General features: G+C 33.7%; 1 protein-coding gene across 2 annotated transcripts in view; it reads left to right on the top strand.

Moving 5' to 3' along the window:
- The window catches only part of LOC133557473 (calcium/calmodulin-dependent protein kinase kinase 2), a 55,954-nt gene that overhangs the window by 12,353 nt on the left and 25,361 nt on the right, over positions 1–18,240 (top strand). The window contains exons 4-8 of one of the 2 annotated variants that reach the window (XM_061907948.1): positions 4,007–4,042; positions 9,182–9,235; positions 15,087–15,138; positions 15,204–15,337; positions 15,415–15,451. In XM_061907948.1, the coding sequence (XP_061763932.1) occupies positions 4,007–4,042; positions 9,182–9,235; positions 15,087–15,138; positions 15,204–15,337; positions 15,415–15,451 (313 nt within the window). Of the gene's footprint in view, positions 1–3,994; positions 4,043–9,181; positions 9,236–15,086; positions 15,139–15,203; positions 15,338–15,414; positions 15,452–18,240 lie in introns of both variants that reach the window. The other variant, XM_061907947.1, reaches the window with a different exon arrangement.

Genomic DNA, 18,240 nt, shown 5'->3' with positions numbered 1-18,240 from the left:
TACTTTAGATGTACTGTAGATAGACTGTAGTTCTGGGGTGTCCAAACTTTTTCCACTGAGGGCCGCACACTGTGTGTGTATATATATATATATATATATATATATATATATGTGTATATATATATATATATATATATATATATATATATATATATATATATATATATATATATATGTATATGTATGTATATATATGTATGTATATATATATATATATGTATATACACATACCATAAATACACACATATATAGTGTACATGAACATATATACGATTACAAGTTTTTATTATTCTTTGTTATTTTAGTTTGTTTGTTTTATGCTCTTATTGTCAAATAAAACTTTTTTTTTTATGGGAAGGACACAAAATAGGAAATATTTACCCCAATAAATATTTCAAAGTGTGATATTTGATGTGAAGTAATTGGAACCTTAAATATGTCAACAATTAACAACGTTGATTTTATTTAATTATTATTTACTGGGCAGTGACGTTGAAAAAAAAAATCACACTAAAATTCTCGGGGATCCAAAAGAACCTCATTCATAAAAATATTAAGAATAAGATATACTTTTTTTTAGAATTTTTATTTTACTTTCAACACTTAAGTCTCAAATAAATTCAAGTTATATGCGTAGATTAAATGTGTTTTTTATTTTTTGTTATTTTTGTTTGTTCTACGCTCTTTTTGACAAGAAACATTTTTTTAATGGCAAAGACACACAATAGGAAATATTAACCCCAATAAATATTTCAAAGTGTGATATTTGATGTGAAGTAATTGGAACCTTAAATATGTCAACAATTAACAACGTTGATTTTATTTAATTATTATTTATTGGGCAGTGACGTTGAAAAAAAAAATCGCACTAAAATTCTTGGGGATCCAAAAGATCCCCATTCATAAAAATATTAAGAATAAGATATACTTTTTTTAGAATTTTTATTTTACTTTCAACACTTAAGTCTCGAGATAAACTCAAGTTATATGCGTCGATTAAATGTGTTTTTTATTCTTTGTTATTTTTGTTTGTTCTACGCTCTTTTTGTCAAAGAAGCATTTTTTTTTTTTTAGGAAAGACACAAAATAGGCAATAAATATTTTAAAGTGTGATATTTGATGTAAAGTAATCGTAGCCTTGAACCGGTCAGTAATTTAAATTCACTTTTATTATTGAGCAATGACAATTTTAAAGAAACAAACAGCCTGCATGTCAGATTTGTGTTATTAGAGTCAACAATGCAACTTTGTATTGTTACATTTTTGATCTTTTAGATCACTTTTTTTAATGTATTATTTTCTGTTAAGTTTTTTTGTAGTATTATTCTTACGAAATTTGCCGCGGCCCCACTTTGGACACCCCGCTGTGGATGTTTGCCATTAGTTCCTTCCACTAGAGAAACAACCAAGTAGTTAGTCACGTGTCTCCCGGTGAGAGCTGGCTGCGCCACACTTTTCAAAATAGCAGCTGGCTACGTCTCGCCTCCTTCTGTGCCGTCCTCGTTCTTTTCTCCTCACACAACGCAGGACAAACTCGTCCTCCGACGCGCTTAATATTATTTTTATGAGGTCCCTATACACATATCTTAAAAACACCAACACGTGTTTCCGTACTTTTCAGAAATACAGACACACACATGTCATTATTGGCTTTATTTTAGCAAATAAAATGTTGTTTCACATGAAACATATGCGTTTTATTGCAATTAAAGAAGAATGTTGTCATGAAATAAGATGTTGAACATACTGGACAACCTCTATTTTAGTAATAAGTAAACAAACGAAGGCTCCTAATTGTCTGCTTATTGTGTCATTTTATTTTGTCAACACTGCTTGTTCATTTCCTGTTAACATCTGCTCACTTCCTGTTTTAAAGGCCTACTGAAAGCCACTACTACCGACCACGCAGTCTGATAGTTTATTTATCAATGATGAAATCTTAACAGTGCAACACATGCCAATATGGACGGGTTAGTTTACTAAATTGCAGTTTAAAATTTTGCGAGAATTATCCTGCTGAAAACGTCGCGGTACGATGACGCGTGCGCATGACGTCACGGATTGTAGCGGACATTTTTAACCAGCACCGATCCCAGCTATAAGTCGTCTGCTTTAATCGCATAATTACACAGTATTCTGGACATCTGTGTTGCTGAATCTTTTGCAGTTTGTTCAATTAATAATGGAGACGTCAAAGAAGAAAGATGTAGGTGGGAAGCGGTGTATTGCGGCCCCCTTTAGCAACACAAACACAGCCTGTGTTTCCTTGTTTAGATTCCCGAAAGATGACGGTGTAGCTTTACTATGGAACAGAGCGGTCGAGCGAACATGGTTCCCTAGCAAATGTCAACCGGCAGGTTTCGGTGAGAAAATGGTGGTAATAAGTTGGCTCTTACCGTAGACATGAGCGGAGAGCTTGCGTCGTTCCTCCTGCAGCTGCGGACTCTCTTGCCTCCTCCCACCGGCCGCCCCCGACCGTCAGATGCTTACACCGTGAAGGAGGGGGAAGAAAAAAAAATCTCAGCCTGGCTGCCTTCGCCTCGACAAGAAACGTGGCTTCCCTCGGAGACACTGGCGGTCACCACACCCGTGGCCACACCTATCTGATTTACAGGTTGTACAGGTACGACCATATAATCTCACTAAAACACTAGTAACACAATATAAAGATAAAGGATTTTCCAGAATTATCCTATTAAATGTGTCTAATAACATCTGAATCGCTCCCATTGCCCTCGTCTTTTTTTTTTTTTTCCTAGTCCTTCACTCTCACTTTCCTCATCCACGTATCTTTCATCCTCGCTCAAATTAATGGGGAAATGTCGCTTTCTCGGTCTGAATCGCTCTCGCTGCTGGTGGCCATGATTGTAAACAATGTTCAGATGTGAGGAGCTCCACAACCCGCGACGTCACGCTCCCATCGTCTGCTACTTCCGGTACAAGCAAGGCTTTTTTATTAGCGACCAAAAGTTGCAAACTTTATCGTCGATGTTCTCTACTAAATCCTTTCAGCAAAAATATGGCAATATCGCGAAATGATCAAGTATGACACATAGAATGGACCTGCTATCCCCGTTTAAATAAGAAAATCTCATTTCAGTAGGCCTTTAACATGTTCTATCTACACTTCGGTTCAAATGCAATAATCATTTATTTTTCTCTTCTTTGATACTTTACATTAGTTTTGGTATCTGATTAAATTTCTCCCGTGTCCAGGGATGTATTTCATCACTTTATGAATAAAAACAAAACGACAAATGATTTTGTGATAATAAAAATCCAGTCCAATCCACTTTATTTGTGTAGCACATTTAAACAACAGAAATGTTTCCAAAGTGCCGCGCAGCAATATTAAAAACAATATTCAAATGTTATCCTTAACTCCACCAATGAATGAATTAAAAAAACCAACAAATTAATATGAAACCAATATAAAAATACATATGATTAAAAACGATTTTAAAGGGTAAAACCAATTAAAACAATAGGTGGAAGTCAAAATTTTAAAAATACATTGGACCACACAACTCGCGTAGTGTTAAAAGCCAAAGAATAAAAGTGGGTCCTAAGACGAGACTTAAGACAGTCCACGAAAATATCAAAGTAATCATTGTAGTATCGACTATACTTGCACCCGGTATCGTTACAGTGGATATTTTTACGGAGCCACCGATTTGTTTATGTTGAAAATTACTTTATTTGCCGCCATGATTTAGAAGTAGCTAAAACACTGCGGAGGGGCGTTAGCCGCTAGCTGGCTATGTTTTAAAGCAGTGTTTGCAGAGCTTCAGTGTTTACAGCCTCAACTTTATCGATAGTTTTGGAGGCAAACTAGGTCCTTTCTGCACACTGTTTCTGCCTATAAGTGCTCTGTGTGTGTGTGTTGACGCACAACACACAACACTTCTGATGTTCTTGCTGATGTCTTTTCACAACAAGCCAGCCAACATGTTTTTGTTTACTGTCCCCTCTCCACTGTCGGACTACCTGTAAGGACTGTGTGCAGCTCAACCAGTACAAGCTGAAGGACGAGATTGGAAAGGTAAAGTCTGGATTGTTCCTCCGGTCACCTTCTCCTTTCACACGTAGTAAAACATGTCTGACATTTCCTTCACTCGTAGTACAAACCCTGTTTCCATATGAGTTCGGAAATTGTGTTGGATGTAAATATAAACAGAATACAATGATTTGCAAATCCTTTTCCACCCATATTCAATTGAATGCACTACAAAGACAACATATTTGATGTTCAAATTCATAAACTTTATGTATTAACTTAGAATTTCACGACTGCAACACGTGCCAAAGTAGTTGGGAAAGGGCATGTTCACCACTGTGTTGCATCACTTTTTCTTTTAACACTCAATCAATGTTTGGGAACTGAGGAAAGTGATTGTTGAAGCTTTGAAAGTGGAATTCTTTCTCATTCTTTTTTTATGTAGAGCTTCAGTCGTTCGACAGTCCGCTGTTGTATTTTACGCTTCATAATGCGCTACACATTTTCAATGGGAGACAGGTCTGGACTGCAGGCGGGCCAGGAAAGTACCCGCACGCTTTTTTTTTACAAAGCCACGCTGTTGTAACACGTGTTGAATGTGGCTTGGCATTGTCTTTCTGAAATAAGCAGGGGCGTCCATTAAAAAGACGGCGCTTAGTTCCAAAACCTGTATGTACCTTTCAGCATTAATGGTGCGTTCACAGATGTGTAAGTTACCCATGCCTTGGGCACTAATGCACCCCCATACCATCACAGATGCTGGCTTTTGAACTTTGCGTCGATAACAGTCTGGATGCTTCGCTTCCCCATGTCGAATATTTCCAAAAACAATCTGAAATGTGGACTCGTCAGACCACAGAACATTTTTCCACTTTGCATCAGTGCATCTTAGACGATCTTGGGCCCAGCGAAGACGGCGGCGTTTCTGGATGTTGTTGATAAATGGCTTTGGCTTTGCATAGTAGAGCTTTAACTTGCACTTACAGATGTAGCGACAAACTGTATTTAGTGACAGTGGTTTTCTGAAGTGTTCCTGAGCCCATGTGGTGATATCCTTTAGAGATTGATGTCAGTTTTTGATACAGTGCCGTCGGAGGGATCGAAGGTCACGGTCATTCAATGTTGGTTTCCGGCCATGCCGCTTACATGGAGTGATTTCTCCAGATTCTCTGACCGTTTTGATGATATTATGGACTAGATCAGTGGTTCTTAACCTGGGTTCGATGGAACCCTAGGGGTTCGGTGAGTCGGCCTCAGGGGTTCGGCGGAGGTCAAAACACACCCGACTCATCGTATGAATACAAACTTCTCCCTATCGGCCTATTACGGATACGGCAACAGCTGAATGATTTGCAGGTGTGTAATTCGTTGTAGGTTTATGCACTGTGTTGGTGTTGTTGTTTGAACAAGGTGATGTTCATGCACGGTTCATTTTGTGCACCAGTAAAAAAAAAAAACATGGTGACACATTAGTATGGGAAACATATTCACCATTAATTAGTTGCTTATTAACATGCAAATTAGTAACATATTGGCTCTTAACTAGTCATTATTAAGTACTTATTAATGCCTTATTCGGCATGACTTTATTATAACGCCAACCCTCTAACCCTGACCCTAACCAAACCTGAATATGGGTTGAAAATGATTTGTAAATCATTGTATTCCGTTTTATATTTACATCTAACACAATTTCCCAACTCATGGAAACGGGGTTTGCACAACAGGTCTGACATTTCCTTCACACGTACAACCTGTCGAACATTTCTTTCAGACGTAGTACAACATGTCAGACATTTCTGTAGAACTCATCAAGCAGAACATTTACTGCTCTCTCATATCCACTCCTCCTCTCCTGGATGTCCTCCTTTACCCCGCTCTCTGTGTGATATCAGTGTGTGTTATCAGTGTGTGTGTGTGTGTGTGCGTGCGTGTGCGCGTGTGTGTGTGTGAAGCAGACGTCCCAGCAGATAGTTGCAAGATGGATGAGATTATAAATAGGTGCTCTCCAGGCGCAGTGGATTTTCTGTGTTCCTTAATTAAAATGTAGGATGAAGGGATGAGCATTTGACTAGAAATCCTTGATGTGCAAAAACTCAACTGTAATGGAAATAAAGATTTACAAAGACAAAATATATCAGTGAAATAATGTAAATAAATAAAGATGAAAAAGACAAAATACATCAGTAAAATAATGTAAACAAATAAAGATGAACAAGAAGAAATACATCAGTGAAATAATGTAGGTAAATAATGATGAAAAAGACTAAATACATCATTGAAATAAAAGAAACAAATAAAGATGAAAAAGACAAAATACATCAGTGAAATAATATAAACAAATAAAGATGAAAAAGACGAAATACATCAGTGAAATAATGTAAATAAATAAAGATGAAAAAGATAATGTAAATAAATAAAGATGAAAAAGACAAAATACATCAGTGAAATAATATAAACAAATAAAGATGAAAAAGACGAAATACATCAGTGAAATAATGTAAATAAATAAAGATGAAAAAGACAAAATACATCAGTGAAATAATGTAAATAAATAAAGATGAAAAAGACAAAATACATCATTGAAATCATGTAAATAAATAAAGATGAAAAAGACAAAATACATCATTGAAATCATGTAAATAAATAAAGATGAAAAAGACAAAATACATCAGTGAAATAATGTGAACAAATAAAGATGAAAAAGACTAAATACATCATTAAAATAATGTAAACAAATAAAGATGAAAAAGACTAAATACATCATTGAAGTAATGTAAATAAATAAAGATGAAAAAGACAAAATTTATCAGTGAAATAATGTAAATAAATAAAGATGAAAAAGACAAAATACATCAGTGAAATAATGTAAATAAATAAAGATGAAAAAGACAAAATACATCATTGAAATAATGTAAACAAATAAAGATGAAAAAGACAAAATACATCAGTGAAATAATGTAAGTAAATAAAGATGAAAAAGACAAAATACATCATTGAAATTATGTAAATGAATTAAGGTGAAAAAGACAAAATACATCAGTGAAATAATGTAAATAAATAAAGATGAAAAAGACGAAAAACATCATTGAGATAATGTAAACAAATAAAGATGAAAAAGGCAAAATACATCATTGAAATCATGTAAATAAATAAAGATGAAAAAGACAAAATACATCATTGAAATAATGTGAATAAATAAAGATAAAGACAAAATACATCAGTGAAATAATGTAAACAAATAAAGATGAAAAAGACAAAATACATCAGTTAAATAATGTAGGTAAATAATGATGAAAAAGACTAAATACATCGTCGAAATAAAAGAAACATAAAGATGAAAAAGACAAAATACATCAGTGAAATAATGTAAACAAATAAAGATGAAAAAGAAGAAATACATCAGTGAAATAATGTAAATAAATAAAGATGAAAAAGACAAAATACATAATTGAAATGATGTAAATACAGTAAATAAAGATGAAAAAGACAAAATACATCAGTGAAATAATGTAAATAAATAAAGATGAAAAAGACAAAATACATCAGTGAAATAATGTAAATAAAGAAAGATGAAAAAGACAAAATACATCAGTGAAATAATGTAAATAAATAAAGATGAAAAAGACAAAATACATCATTGAAATAATGTAAACAAATAAAGATGAAAAAGACAAAATACATCAGTGAAATAATGTAAGTAAATAAAGATGAAAAAGACGAAATACATCATTGAAATAATGTAAATGAATAAAGATGAAAAAGATTAAATACATCACTGAAATAATGTAAACAAATAAAGATGAAAAAGACAAAATACATCATTGAAGTAATGTAAATAAATAAAGATGAAAAAGATTAAATACATCAGTGAAATAATGTAAACAAATAAAGATGAAAAAGACAAAATACATCAGTGAAAAATGTAAATAAAGATGAGACAAAATACATCAGTGAAATAATGTAAATAAATAAAGATGAAAAAGACAAAATACATCAGTGAAATAATGTAAATAAATGAAGATGAAAAAGACGAAACACATCATTAAAATAATGTAAACAAATAAAGATGAAAAAGACAAAATACATCAATGAAATAATGTAAGTAAATAAAGATGCAAAAGACGAAATACATCATTGAAATGATGTAAATGAATAAAAATGAAAAAGACAAAATACATCAGTGAAATAATGTAAATAAATGAAGATGAAAAAGACGAAACACATCATTAAAATAATGTAAACAAATAAAGATGAAAAAGACAAAATACATCAATGAAATAATGTAAGTAAATAAAGATGCAAAAGACGAAATACATCATTGAAATGATGTAAATGAATAAAAATGAAAAAGACAAAATACATCAGTGAAATAATGTAAATAAATAAAGATGAAAAAGACGAAAAACATAATTGAAATAATGTAAACAAATAAAGATGAAAAAGACAAAATACATCATTGAAATCATGTAAGTAAATAAAGATTAAAAAGACGAAATACATCATTGAAATAATGTGAATAAATAAAGATAAAGACAAAATACATCAGTGAAATAATGTAAATAAATAAAGATGAAAAAGACAAAATACATCATTGAAATAATGTGAATAAATAAAGATAAAGACAAAATACATCAGTGAAATAATGTGAACAAATAAAGATGAAAAAGACGAAATACATCAGTGAAATAATGTGAATAAATAAAGATAAAGACAAAATACATCATTGAAATAATGTGAATAAATAAAGATAAAGACAAAATACATCAGTGAAATAATGTGAACAAATAAAGATGAAAAAGACGAAATACATCATTAAAATAATGTAAATAAATAAAGATGAAAAAGACAAAATACATCAGTGAAATAATGTAAACAAATAAAGATGAAAAAGACAAAATACATCAGTATGCAGAAATGGTTCTTCACAACAAAAAAGGGCCAGCGTGTAGAGAAAAGTGTCATTTAGTGCAGTGTGGGAAGTCAAAGTAGAAGTAAGAAGACATCTTTCTCCCTCAGGCCTGCAAGCCAGCCTCCTTTCTCCATGGAACATTTTCACTAATTAGCCTGCAACCTAAATTGAAAGCTGCTCGCGCTCTCTGTTGTCGCTTTCAGGAAGCTGCAGCACATGAAAGTGTGTGTGCTCTTAGGTGTCATAGTCACATCTTATGTCTTGACCTGCAGGGCTCCTACGGTGTGGTCAAGCTGGCGTACAACGAAGACGACAACATGTACTATGTGAGTAGTTCACACACTCCTCACCTCATAGCCAAGTCTGCACACAGCGCTCTACGTGTGTGTATTTGTATCATTATATCATCTTGATATTACATCATTATAAATATATATATATATATATGTGTGTGTGAATGAGTGAATGTGGAAATAGTGTCAAAGCGCTTTGAGTTCCTTAAAAAGGTAGAAAAGCGCTATACAAGTACGAACCATTTACCATATGTGGTAGAAAATGGATGGATTATATCATCATGAATCCATACATCATTATATCATCATACATCTACCGTATTGCTCGGAGTATAAGTCGCACCTGCCGAAAATGCTTAATAAAGAAGGAAAAAAAACATATATAAGTCGCTCTGGAGCAGGGGTGCCCACACTTTTTCTGCAGGCGAGCTACTTTTCAATTGACCAACTCGAGGGGATCTACCTCATTTATATATATCATTTATATGTATTTATTTATGAAAGAGACATTTTTGTAAACAAGTTAAATGTGTTTAATGATAATACAAGCATGTGTAACACATATAAATGTCTTTCTTTCACAAAGACAAGAATATAAGTTGGTGTATTACCTGATTCTGATGACTTGCATTGATTGGAATCAGACAGTAATGATGATAACGCCCACATTTTCAAATGGAGGAGAAAAAAAGTTGTCCTTTCTGTACAATACCACATGAAAGTGGTTGGTTTTTGGCATCTAATTCATCCAGCTTCCATACACTTTACAAGAAAAACATTGGCGGCAAATTCCGTAGCTTGCTTGATTGACATTCACGGCACCCGAGGGTCTTGTGAGATGACGCTGGCTGCTGCCAGTTCATTATTATGAAAAAATGACAGAGAGGAAGGCGAGAAACACTTTTTATTTCAACAGACTTTCGCGCCGTCCCTTCCGTCAAAACTCTGAAGGCCGACTGCACATTTCCTATCTTTACAATAAAAGCCCTGCTTCATGCTGCCTGCGCTAACAAAATAAGAGTCTCGGAAAGCTGGCGTGCACAAGTGATGTGCACGCCAGCTTTCTGAGGGATCGCTTGTGCACGCCAGTTTTCCGAGACTCTGTATTTAGTTAGCGCAGGCAGCATGAAGCAGGGCTTTTATTGTGAAGATAGGAAATGTGCAGTCGGCCTTTAGAGTTTTGACGGAAAGTACGGCGCGAGAGTCTGTTGAAATAAAAAGTGTTTCTCGCCTTCCTCTCGGTCATATTTTAATAATAATGATCTTGCAGCAGCCAGCGTCATCTCACAAGACCCTCCGGTACCGTGAATGTCATTTAAGTGACGTCTTGGTGAAGATTGATGATCACTAATTTTTAGGTCTATTTTTTTTTTAAGCCTGGCTGGAGATCGACTGACACACCCCCCGCGGTCGACTGGTAGCTCGCGATCGACGTAATGGGCACCCCTGCTCTGGAGTATGAGTCGCATTTTTTGGGGAAATGTATTTGTTAAAACCCAACACCAAGAATATACATTTGAAAGGCAATTTAAAATAAATAAAGAATAGTGAACAACAGGCTGAATAAGTGTACGTTATATGAGGCATAAATAACCAACTGAGAAGGTGCCTGGTATGTTGACGTAAAATATTATGGTAAGAGTCATTCAAATAACTATAACATATCGAACATGCTATACGTTTACCAAACAATCTGTCAATCCTAATTGCTAAATCCCATGAAATCTTATACGTCTAGTCTCTTACGTGAATGACCTAAATAATATTATTTGATATTTTACGGTAATGTGTTAATAATTTCACACATAAGTCGCTCCTGAGAAGAAGTCGCACCCCCGGCCAAACTATGAAAAAAAACTGCGACTTATAGTCCGAAAAATACGGTACATAACATTATATCATCATAAATCTATATATCATTATATTCATCATACATCTACATAACATATCATAAATCTATATATCATTATCATCATGAATGAATGCTTTTTTTTTGCATATTTGAAATAAAAATATATCAATCATTCAAAAAAAATGTATACATCATATCATCATAAATCTATATATCAATATATCATCATGAATCTATATATCATATCATATCATACTTCTATGTATCATTATATCATCATGAATCTATGTATCATATCATCACAAATCTGTCATTATATCATAATAAATCTATATATCATTATACCATCATAAATCTGTATTACATTATATCATAATAAATCTATGAATCATTATATCATCGTAAATCTATACATCATATCATAACTATATAATATTATATCATCATGAATCTAAAGTATTTTTGATTTTGATATCATCATAAATCTGTATAACATATAAGTTTGTACATCATTATATCATAATAAGTCTATATATCATATCATCAAATCTATTTAAAAGTATATAATCATGAATCTATATATCATATCATCATAAATCTATATATCATACCATAAATCTATAACATATCATCATAAATTTATATATCATTATATCATCATAAATCTATATATCATACCATAAATCTATAACATATCATCATAAATTTATATATCATTATATCATCATAAATCTATATATCATATCATCATAAATCTCTAACATTATATCATCCTAAATCTATATCTCATTATATCATAAATCTATACAACATATCATCATGAATCTATGTCATATCATCATAAATCTATATGATATCCTCATAAATCTATAACATTATATCATCATAAATCTATATATCATTATATCATCATACATTTATACCACATAATAAACCTATATATCATTATGTCATAAATCCATATATCATCATAAATCTATTTATTATTTTATCATCATAAATCTATATATCATTATATCATCATGAATTTATATAACAAATCCTCATAAATCTATATATCATAAATCTATATATCATATCATACATCTGTATATAATTATATCATCATGAATCTATATAACAAATAATCATAAATATATATATCATTATATCATCATGTCTCTATGTATCATATCATCATACATCCATATATCATAAATCTATATATCATATCTTAAATCTATATATCATATATATATCTATATCATTATATCATAAATCTATATAACATATCATAAATACATATATAATTTTATCCTCACAAATCTATATAACATTATATCATCATACATCTATAGCATTATATTATCATAAATCTATATCATATTATACATCTATATGTTATTATATAATCATAAATCTATATATCATTTTATCCTCACAAATCTATATAACATTATAATCATCATACATCTACATATCATTTTATCATCATAAATCTATATGACATTATACCATCATGAATCTATATATCAGTGTGTTAATAAGTGATGTAATTGAGGGTTGATTAATTCATATTTCTTCAAATGCACAGCATGTCCCCGTAGGAAGAAATAGATGTCATCTGTTCCACTGCACACTAATAATACACACTATATATGTACACACTAATAGTACACACTATTTTATACTTTGCACGCACTAATAGTACACACTATCTTATACTTCAGACACACTAATAGTACACACTATTATATACTTTGTACACACTAGTAATACACATTTTATACTTTGTACACACTAATAGTACACACTATTTTATACTTTGCACGCATTAATAGTACACACTATCTTATACTTCATACACACTAATAGTACACATTATTGTATACTTTGTACACACTAGTAATACACATTTTATACTTTGTACACACTAATAGTACACACTATTTTATACTTTACACGGACCAATAGTACACACTATCTTATACTTCATACACACTAATAGTACACATTTTATACTTTGTACACACTAGTAATACACATTTTATACTTTGTACACACTAATAGTACACACTATTTTATACTTTGCAGGCACTAATAGGACACACTATCTTATACTTCATACACACTAATAGTACATATTATTGTATACTTTGTACACACTAGTAATACACATTTTATACTTTGTACACACTAATAGTACACACTATTTTATACTTTGCACGCACCAATAGTACACACTATATTATACTTCATACACACTAATAGTACACATTATTTTATACTTTGTACACACTAGTAATACACATTTTATACTTTGTACACACTAATAGTACACACTATTTTATACTTTGCACGCACTAATAGTACACACTATCTTATACTTCAAACAGACTAATAGTACACATTATTTTATACTTTGTACACACTAGTAATACACATTATTTTATACTTTGTACACACTTATAGTACACACTATTTTATACTTTGTACACACTAATACTACACAGTATTTTATACTTTGCACACACTGACAGTACACACTATTTTACATTTTGCACACACTTATACTTCATACACACTAATAGTACACATTATTCTATACTTTGTACACACTAGTAATACACATTCAAAACTTTGTACACACTAATAGTACACACTATTTTATACTTTGCAGGCACTAATAGTACACACTATCTTATACTTCATACACACTAATAGTACACATTATTGTATACTTTGTACACACTAATAATACACATTTTATACTTTGTACACACTAATAGTACACACTATTTTATACTTTGCACGCACCAATAGTACACACTATATTATACTTCATACACACTAATAGTACACATTATTTTATACTTTGTACACACTAGTAATACACATTTTATACTTTGTACACACTAATAGTACACACTATCTTATACTTCAAACAGACTAATAGTACACATTATTTTATACTTTGTACACACTAGTAATAAACATTATTTTATACTTTGTACACACTAATACTACACAGTATTTTATACTTTGCACACACTGACTGTACACACTATTTTACATTTTGCACACACTTATAGTTCATACACACTAATAGTACACATTATTCTATCCTTTGTACACACTAGTAATACACATTCAAAACTTTGTACACACTATATTGTACTTTGCACGCACTAATAGTACACACTATCTTATACTTCATACACACTAATAGTACACATTATTTTATACTTTGTACACACTTATAGTACACACTATTTTATACTTTGTACACTGACAGTACACACTATTTTACACTTTGCACACACTATCTTATACTTTGTACACACTAATAGTACACACTATTTTATACTTTGCACGCACTAATAGTACACACTATCTTATACTTTGTACACACTATTAGTACACACTATTTTATACTATGTACACACTAATAGTACATACCGGTACTATTTTATAAATTGAACACACTAATAGTACATACTATTTTTATAGATAGTTTCCTTATTATTTTAGGACGATGAGAGTTTAAAAACAACAACAATCAGACTAAAGGTTAAAAATAACATATATAAAAGTATGTAGATAAATTACAGATCTGCTCAGTCATTAAAGGTTTTTACTATTTTTCTTTAACAGTTTCACAGAAAAATCAGGCTGCATGTCATCTTTGTGTTATTAATGTTAATTCTACAACATTTTATTGTGACATTTGCTCTTTTATTCCACTTTTTTTTGTAATAGTATTTTTAAAATGCGCCGTTGAAAATAAGCCCCCATATTGAATCCTCCACAAATGTTTTATTTAGTATATATTTGTGCCAACGATTTTTTTTTTAATGAATAAAAAAACAAGTAACTTAACGTCTGACTGTGGGTGGTCACTCAGTCCTGTTATTACACTTGATGACATCATCACCCCCCCTGAAAGATGTGGAACATTGCACGAGTCACACGGCCCACAGGAAGTTGAAGAGGGACATGATGTCCGTGGTCTGGCGGTATTGATCCAACATGTCTGTCTGGTCCTCCCGGCAGGCCATGAAGGTCCTGTCCAAGAAGAGGCTGATGAGGCAGGCAGGATTCCCACGTAAGTCCACCACGCCTCGCTCTCACCTTTTCACGCGCTCACTTCCTGGTCACTCCCGTCACCAGGAAGACCCCCCCCTCGCGGAGCCAAAGCTGTCCCAGAGGGCCCGCCGCAGCCCAAAGGCCCCCTGGAACGGGTCTACCAGGAGATCGCCATACTGAAAAAGCTGGACCATCCTAATGTGGTGAAACTTGTGGAGGTGAAGGACAAGAATCCCCTTCATTTATTTTATTATTTTATTTCATTTCATCTCATTCCTGTCTCATTTGCTGCCAGGTTTTGGATGACCCCAGTGAGGACCATCTCTACATGGGTATGTTGTGCCCACACACACACTTTATCTTGTATGTTGTGCCCACACACACACTTTATCTTGTGTGTTGTGCCCACACACACACTTTATCTTGTATGTTGTGCCCACACACACACTTTATCTTGTGTGTTGTGCCCACACACACACTTTATCTTGTGTGTTGTGTCCACACAACTATATCTTGTATGTTGTGCCCACACAACTATATCTTGTGTGTTGTGCCCACACAACTATATCTTGTGTGTTGTGCCCACACAAACTCTATGTTGTGTTGTGCCCTCACAAACGTTACCTTGTGTCTTGTGCCCTCATACACTTTGTTGTGTGTAGTGCCCACACAAACGTTATCTTGTATGTTGTGCCCGCAAAAACATTATCTTGTGTGTTGTGACCCCACACACACTTTATCTTGTATGTTGTGCCCACACACACACTTTATCTTGTGTGATGTGCCCACACACACACTTTATCTTGTATGTTGTGCCCACACACACTTTATCTTGTATGTTGTGCCCACACACACTTTATCTTGTATGTTGTGCCCACACACACTTTATCTTGTGTGATGTGCCCACACACACTTTATCTTGTATGTTGTGCCCACACACACTTTATCTTGTATGTTGTGCCCACACACACTTTATCTTGTATGTTGTGCCCACACACACTTTATCTTGTGTGTTGTGCCCACACACACTTTATCTTGTGTGTTGTGCCCACACACACTTTATCTTGTGTGTTGTGACCACACACACACTTTATCTTGTGTGTTGTGACCACACACACACTTTATCTTGTGTGTTGTGCCCACACACACTTTATCTTGTGTGTTGTGACCACACACACACTTTATCTTGTGTGTTGTGCCCACACAACTATATCTTGTGTGTTGTGCCCACACACACTTTATCTTTTGTGTTGTGCCCACACACACTTTATCTTGTGTGTTGTGCCCACACACACTTTATCTTGTGTGTTGTGACCACACACACACTTTATCTTGTATGTTGTGCCCACACAACTATATCTTGTGTGTTGTGCCCACACAACTATATCTTGTGTGTTGTGCCCACACAAATATATCTTGTGTGTTATGCCCACACACACACTTTATCTTGTGTGTTGTGCCCACACAACTATATCTTGTGTGTTATGCCCACACACACACTTTATCTTGTGTGATGTGCCCACACAACTATATCTTGTGTGTTGTGCCCACACACACACTTTATCTTGTATGTTGTGCCCACACACACACTTTATCTTGTGTGATGTGCCCACACAACTATATCTTGTGTGTTGTGCCCACAAAACTATATCTTGTGTGTTGTACCCTCACAAACTTTGTGTGTTTTGCACACACCAACTATATATTGTGTGTTGTGCCCTCACAAACTTTGTTGTGTGTTTTGCCCACACCAACTATATATTGTGTGTTGTGCCCTCACAAACTTTATGTTGTGTGTTTTGCCTAAACCAACTATATCTTGTGTGTTGTGCCCTCACAAACTTTATGTTGTGTGTTTTGCCTAAACCAACTATATCTTGTGTGTTGTGCCCTCACAAACTTTATGTTGTGTGTTTTGCCTAAGCCAACTATATATTGTGTGTTGTGCCCTCACAAACGTTGTTTTTTTTGCCCACACCAACTATATATATTGTGTGTTGTGCCCTCACAAACTTTATGTTGTGTGTTTTGCCCACACCAACTATATATCTTGTGTGTTGTGCCCTCACAAACGTTGTTTTTTTTGCCCACACCAACTATATATATTGTGTGGTGTGCCCTCACAAACTTTGTTGTGTGTTTTGCCCAAACCAACTATATCTTGTGTGTTGTGCCCTCACAAACGTTTTTTTTTTTTGCCCACACCAACTATATATATTCTGTGTTGTGCCCTCACAAACTTTATGTTGTGTGTTTTGCCCACACAAACTATATATATTGTGTGTTGTGCCCTCACAAACTTTATGTTGTGTGTTTTGCCCACACCAACTATATATCTTGTGTGTTGTGCCCTCACAAACGTTGTTTTTTTTTGCCCACACCAACTATATATATTGTGTGTTGTGCCCTCACAAACTTTGTGTGTTTTGCCCAAACCAACTATATCTTGTGTGTTGTGCCCTCACAAACATTGTTTTTTTGCCCACACCAACTATATATATTGTGTGTTGTGTCCTCACAAACTTTATGTTGTGTGTTTTGCCCACACCAACTATATCTTGTGTGTTGTGCCCTCACAAACGTTGTTTTTTTGCCCACACCAACTATATATATATTGTGTGTTGTGTCCTCACAAACTTTATGTTGTGTGTTTTGCCCACACCAACTATATATTGTGTGTTGTGCCCTCACAAACATTGTTTTTTTTGCCCACACCAACTATATATATTGTGTGTTGTGCCCTTACAAACTTTGTTGTGTGTTTTGCCCACACCAACTATACAGTATATTGTGCGTTGTGCCCTCACAAACGTTGTTTTTTTTGCCCACACCAACTATATATATTGTGTGTTGTGCCCTTACAAACTTTGTGTGTTTTGCCCAAACCAACTATATCTTGTGTGTTGTGCCCTCACAAACGTTGTTTTTTTGCCCACACCAACTATATCAATCAATCAATCAATCAATGTTTACTTGTATAGCCCTAAATCACTAGTGTCTCAAAGGGCTGCACAAACCACTACGACATTCTCGGTAGGCCCACATAAGGGCAAGGAAAACTCACACCCAGTGGGACATCGGTGACAATAATGACTATGAGAACATGATACTGTGAAAGATC

The sequence above is a fragment of the Nerophis ophidion genome, linkage group LG08 (genome assembly GCF_033978795.1).
Source record: "Nerophis ophidion isolate RoL-2023_Sa linkage group LG08, RoL_Noph_v1.0, whole genome shotgun sequence".
Taxonomy (NCBI): domain Eukaryota; kingdom Metazoa; phylum Chordata; class Actinopteri; order Syngnathiformes; family Syngnathidae; genus Nerophis; species Nerophis ophidion.
The sequence above is the reverse complement of the archived record's forward strand: the minus strand, read 5'-3'. Positions and strand labels throughout refer to the sequence as shown.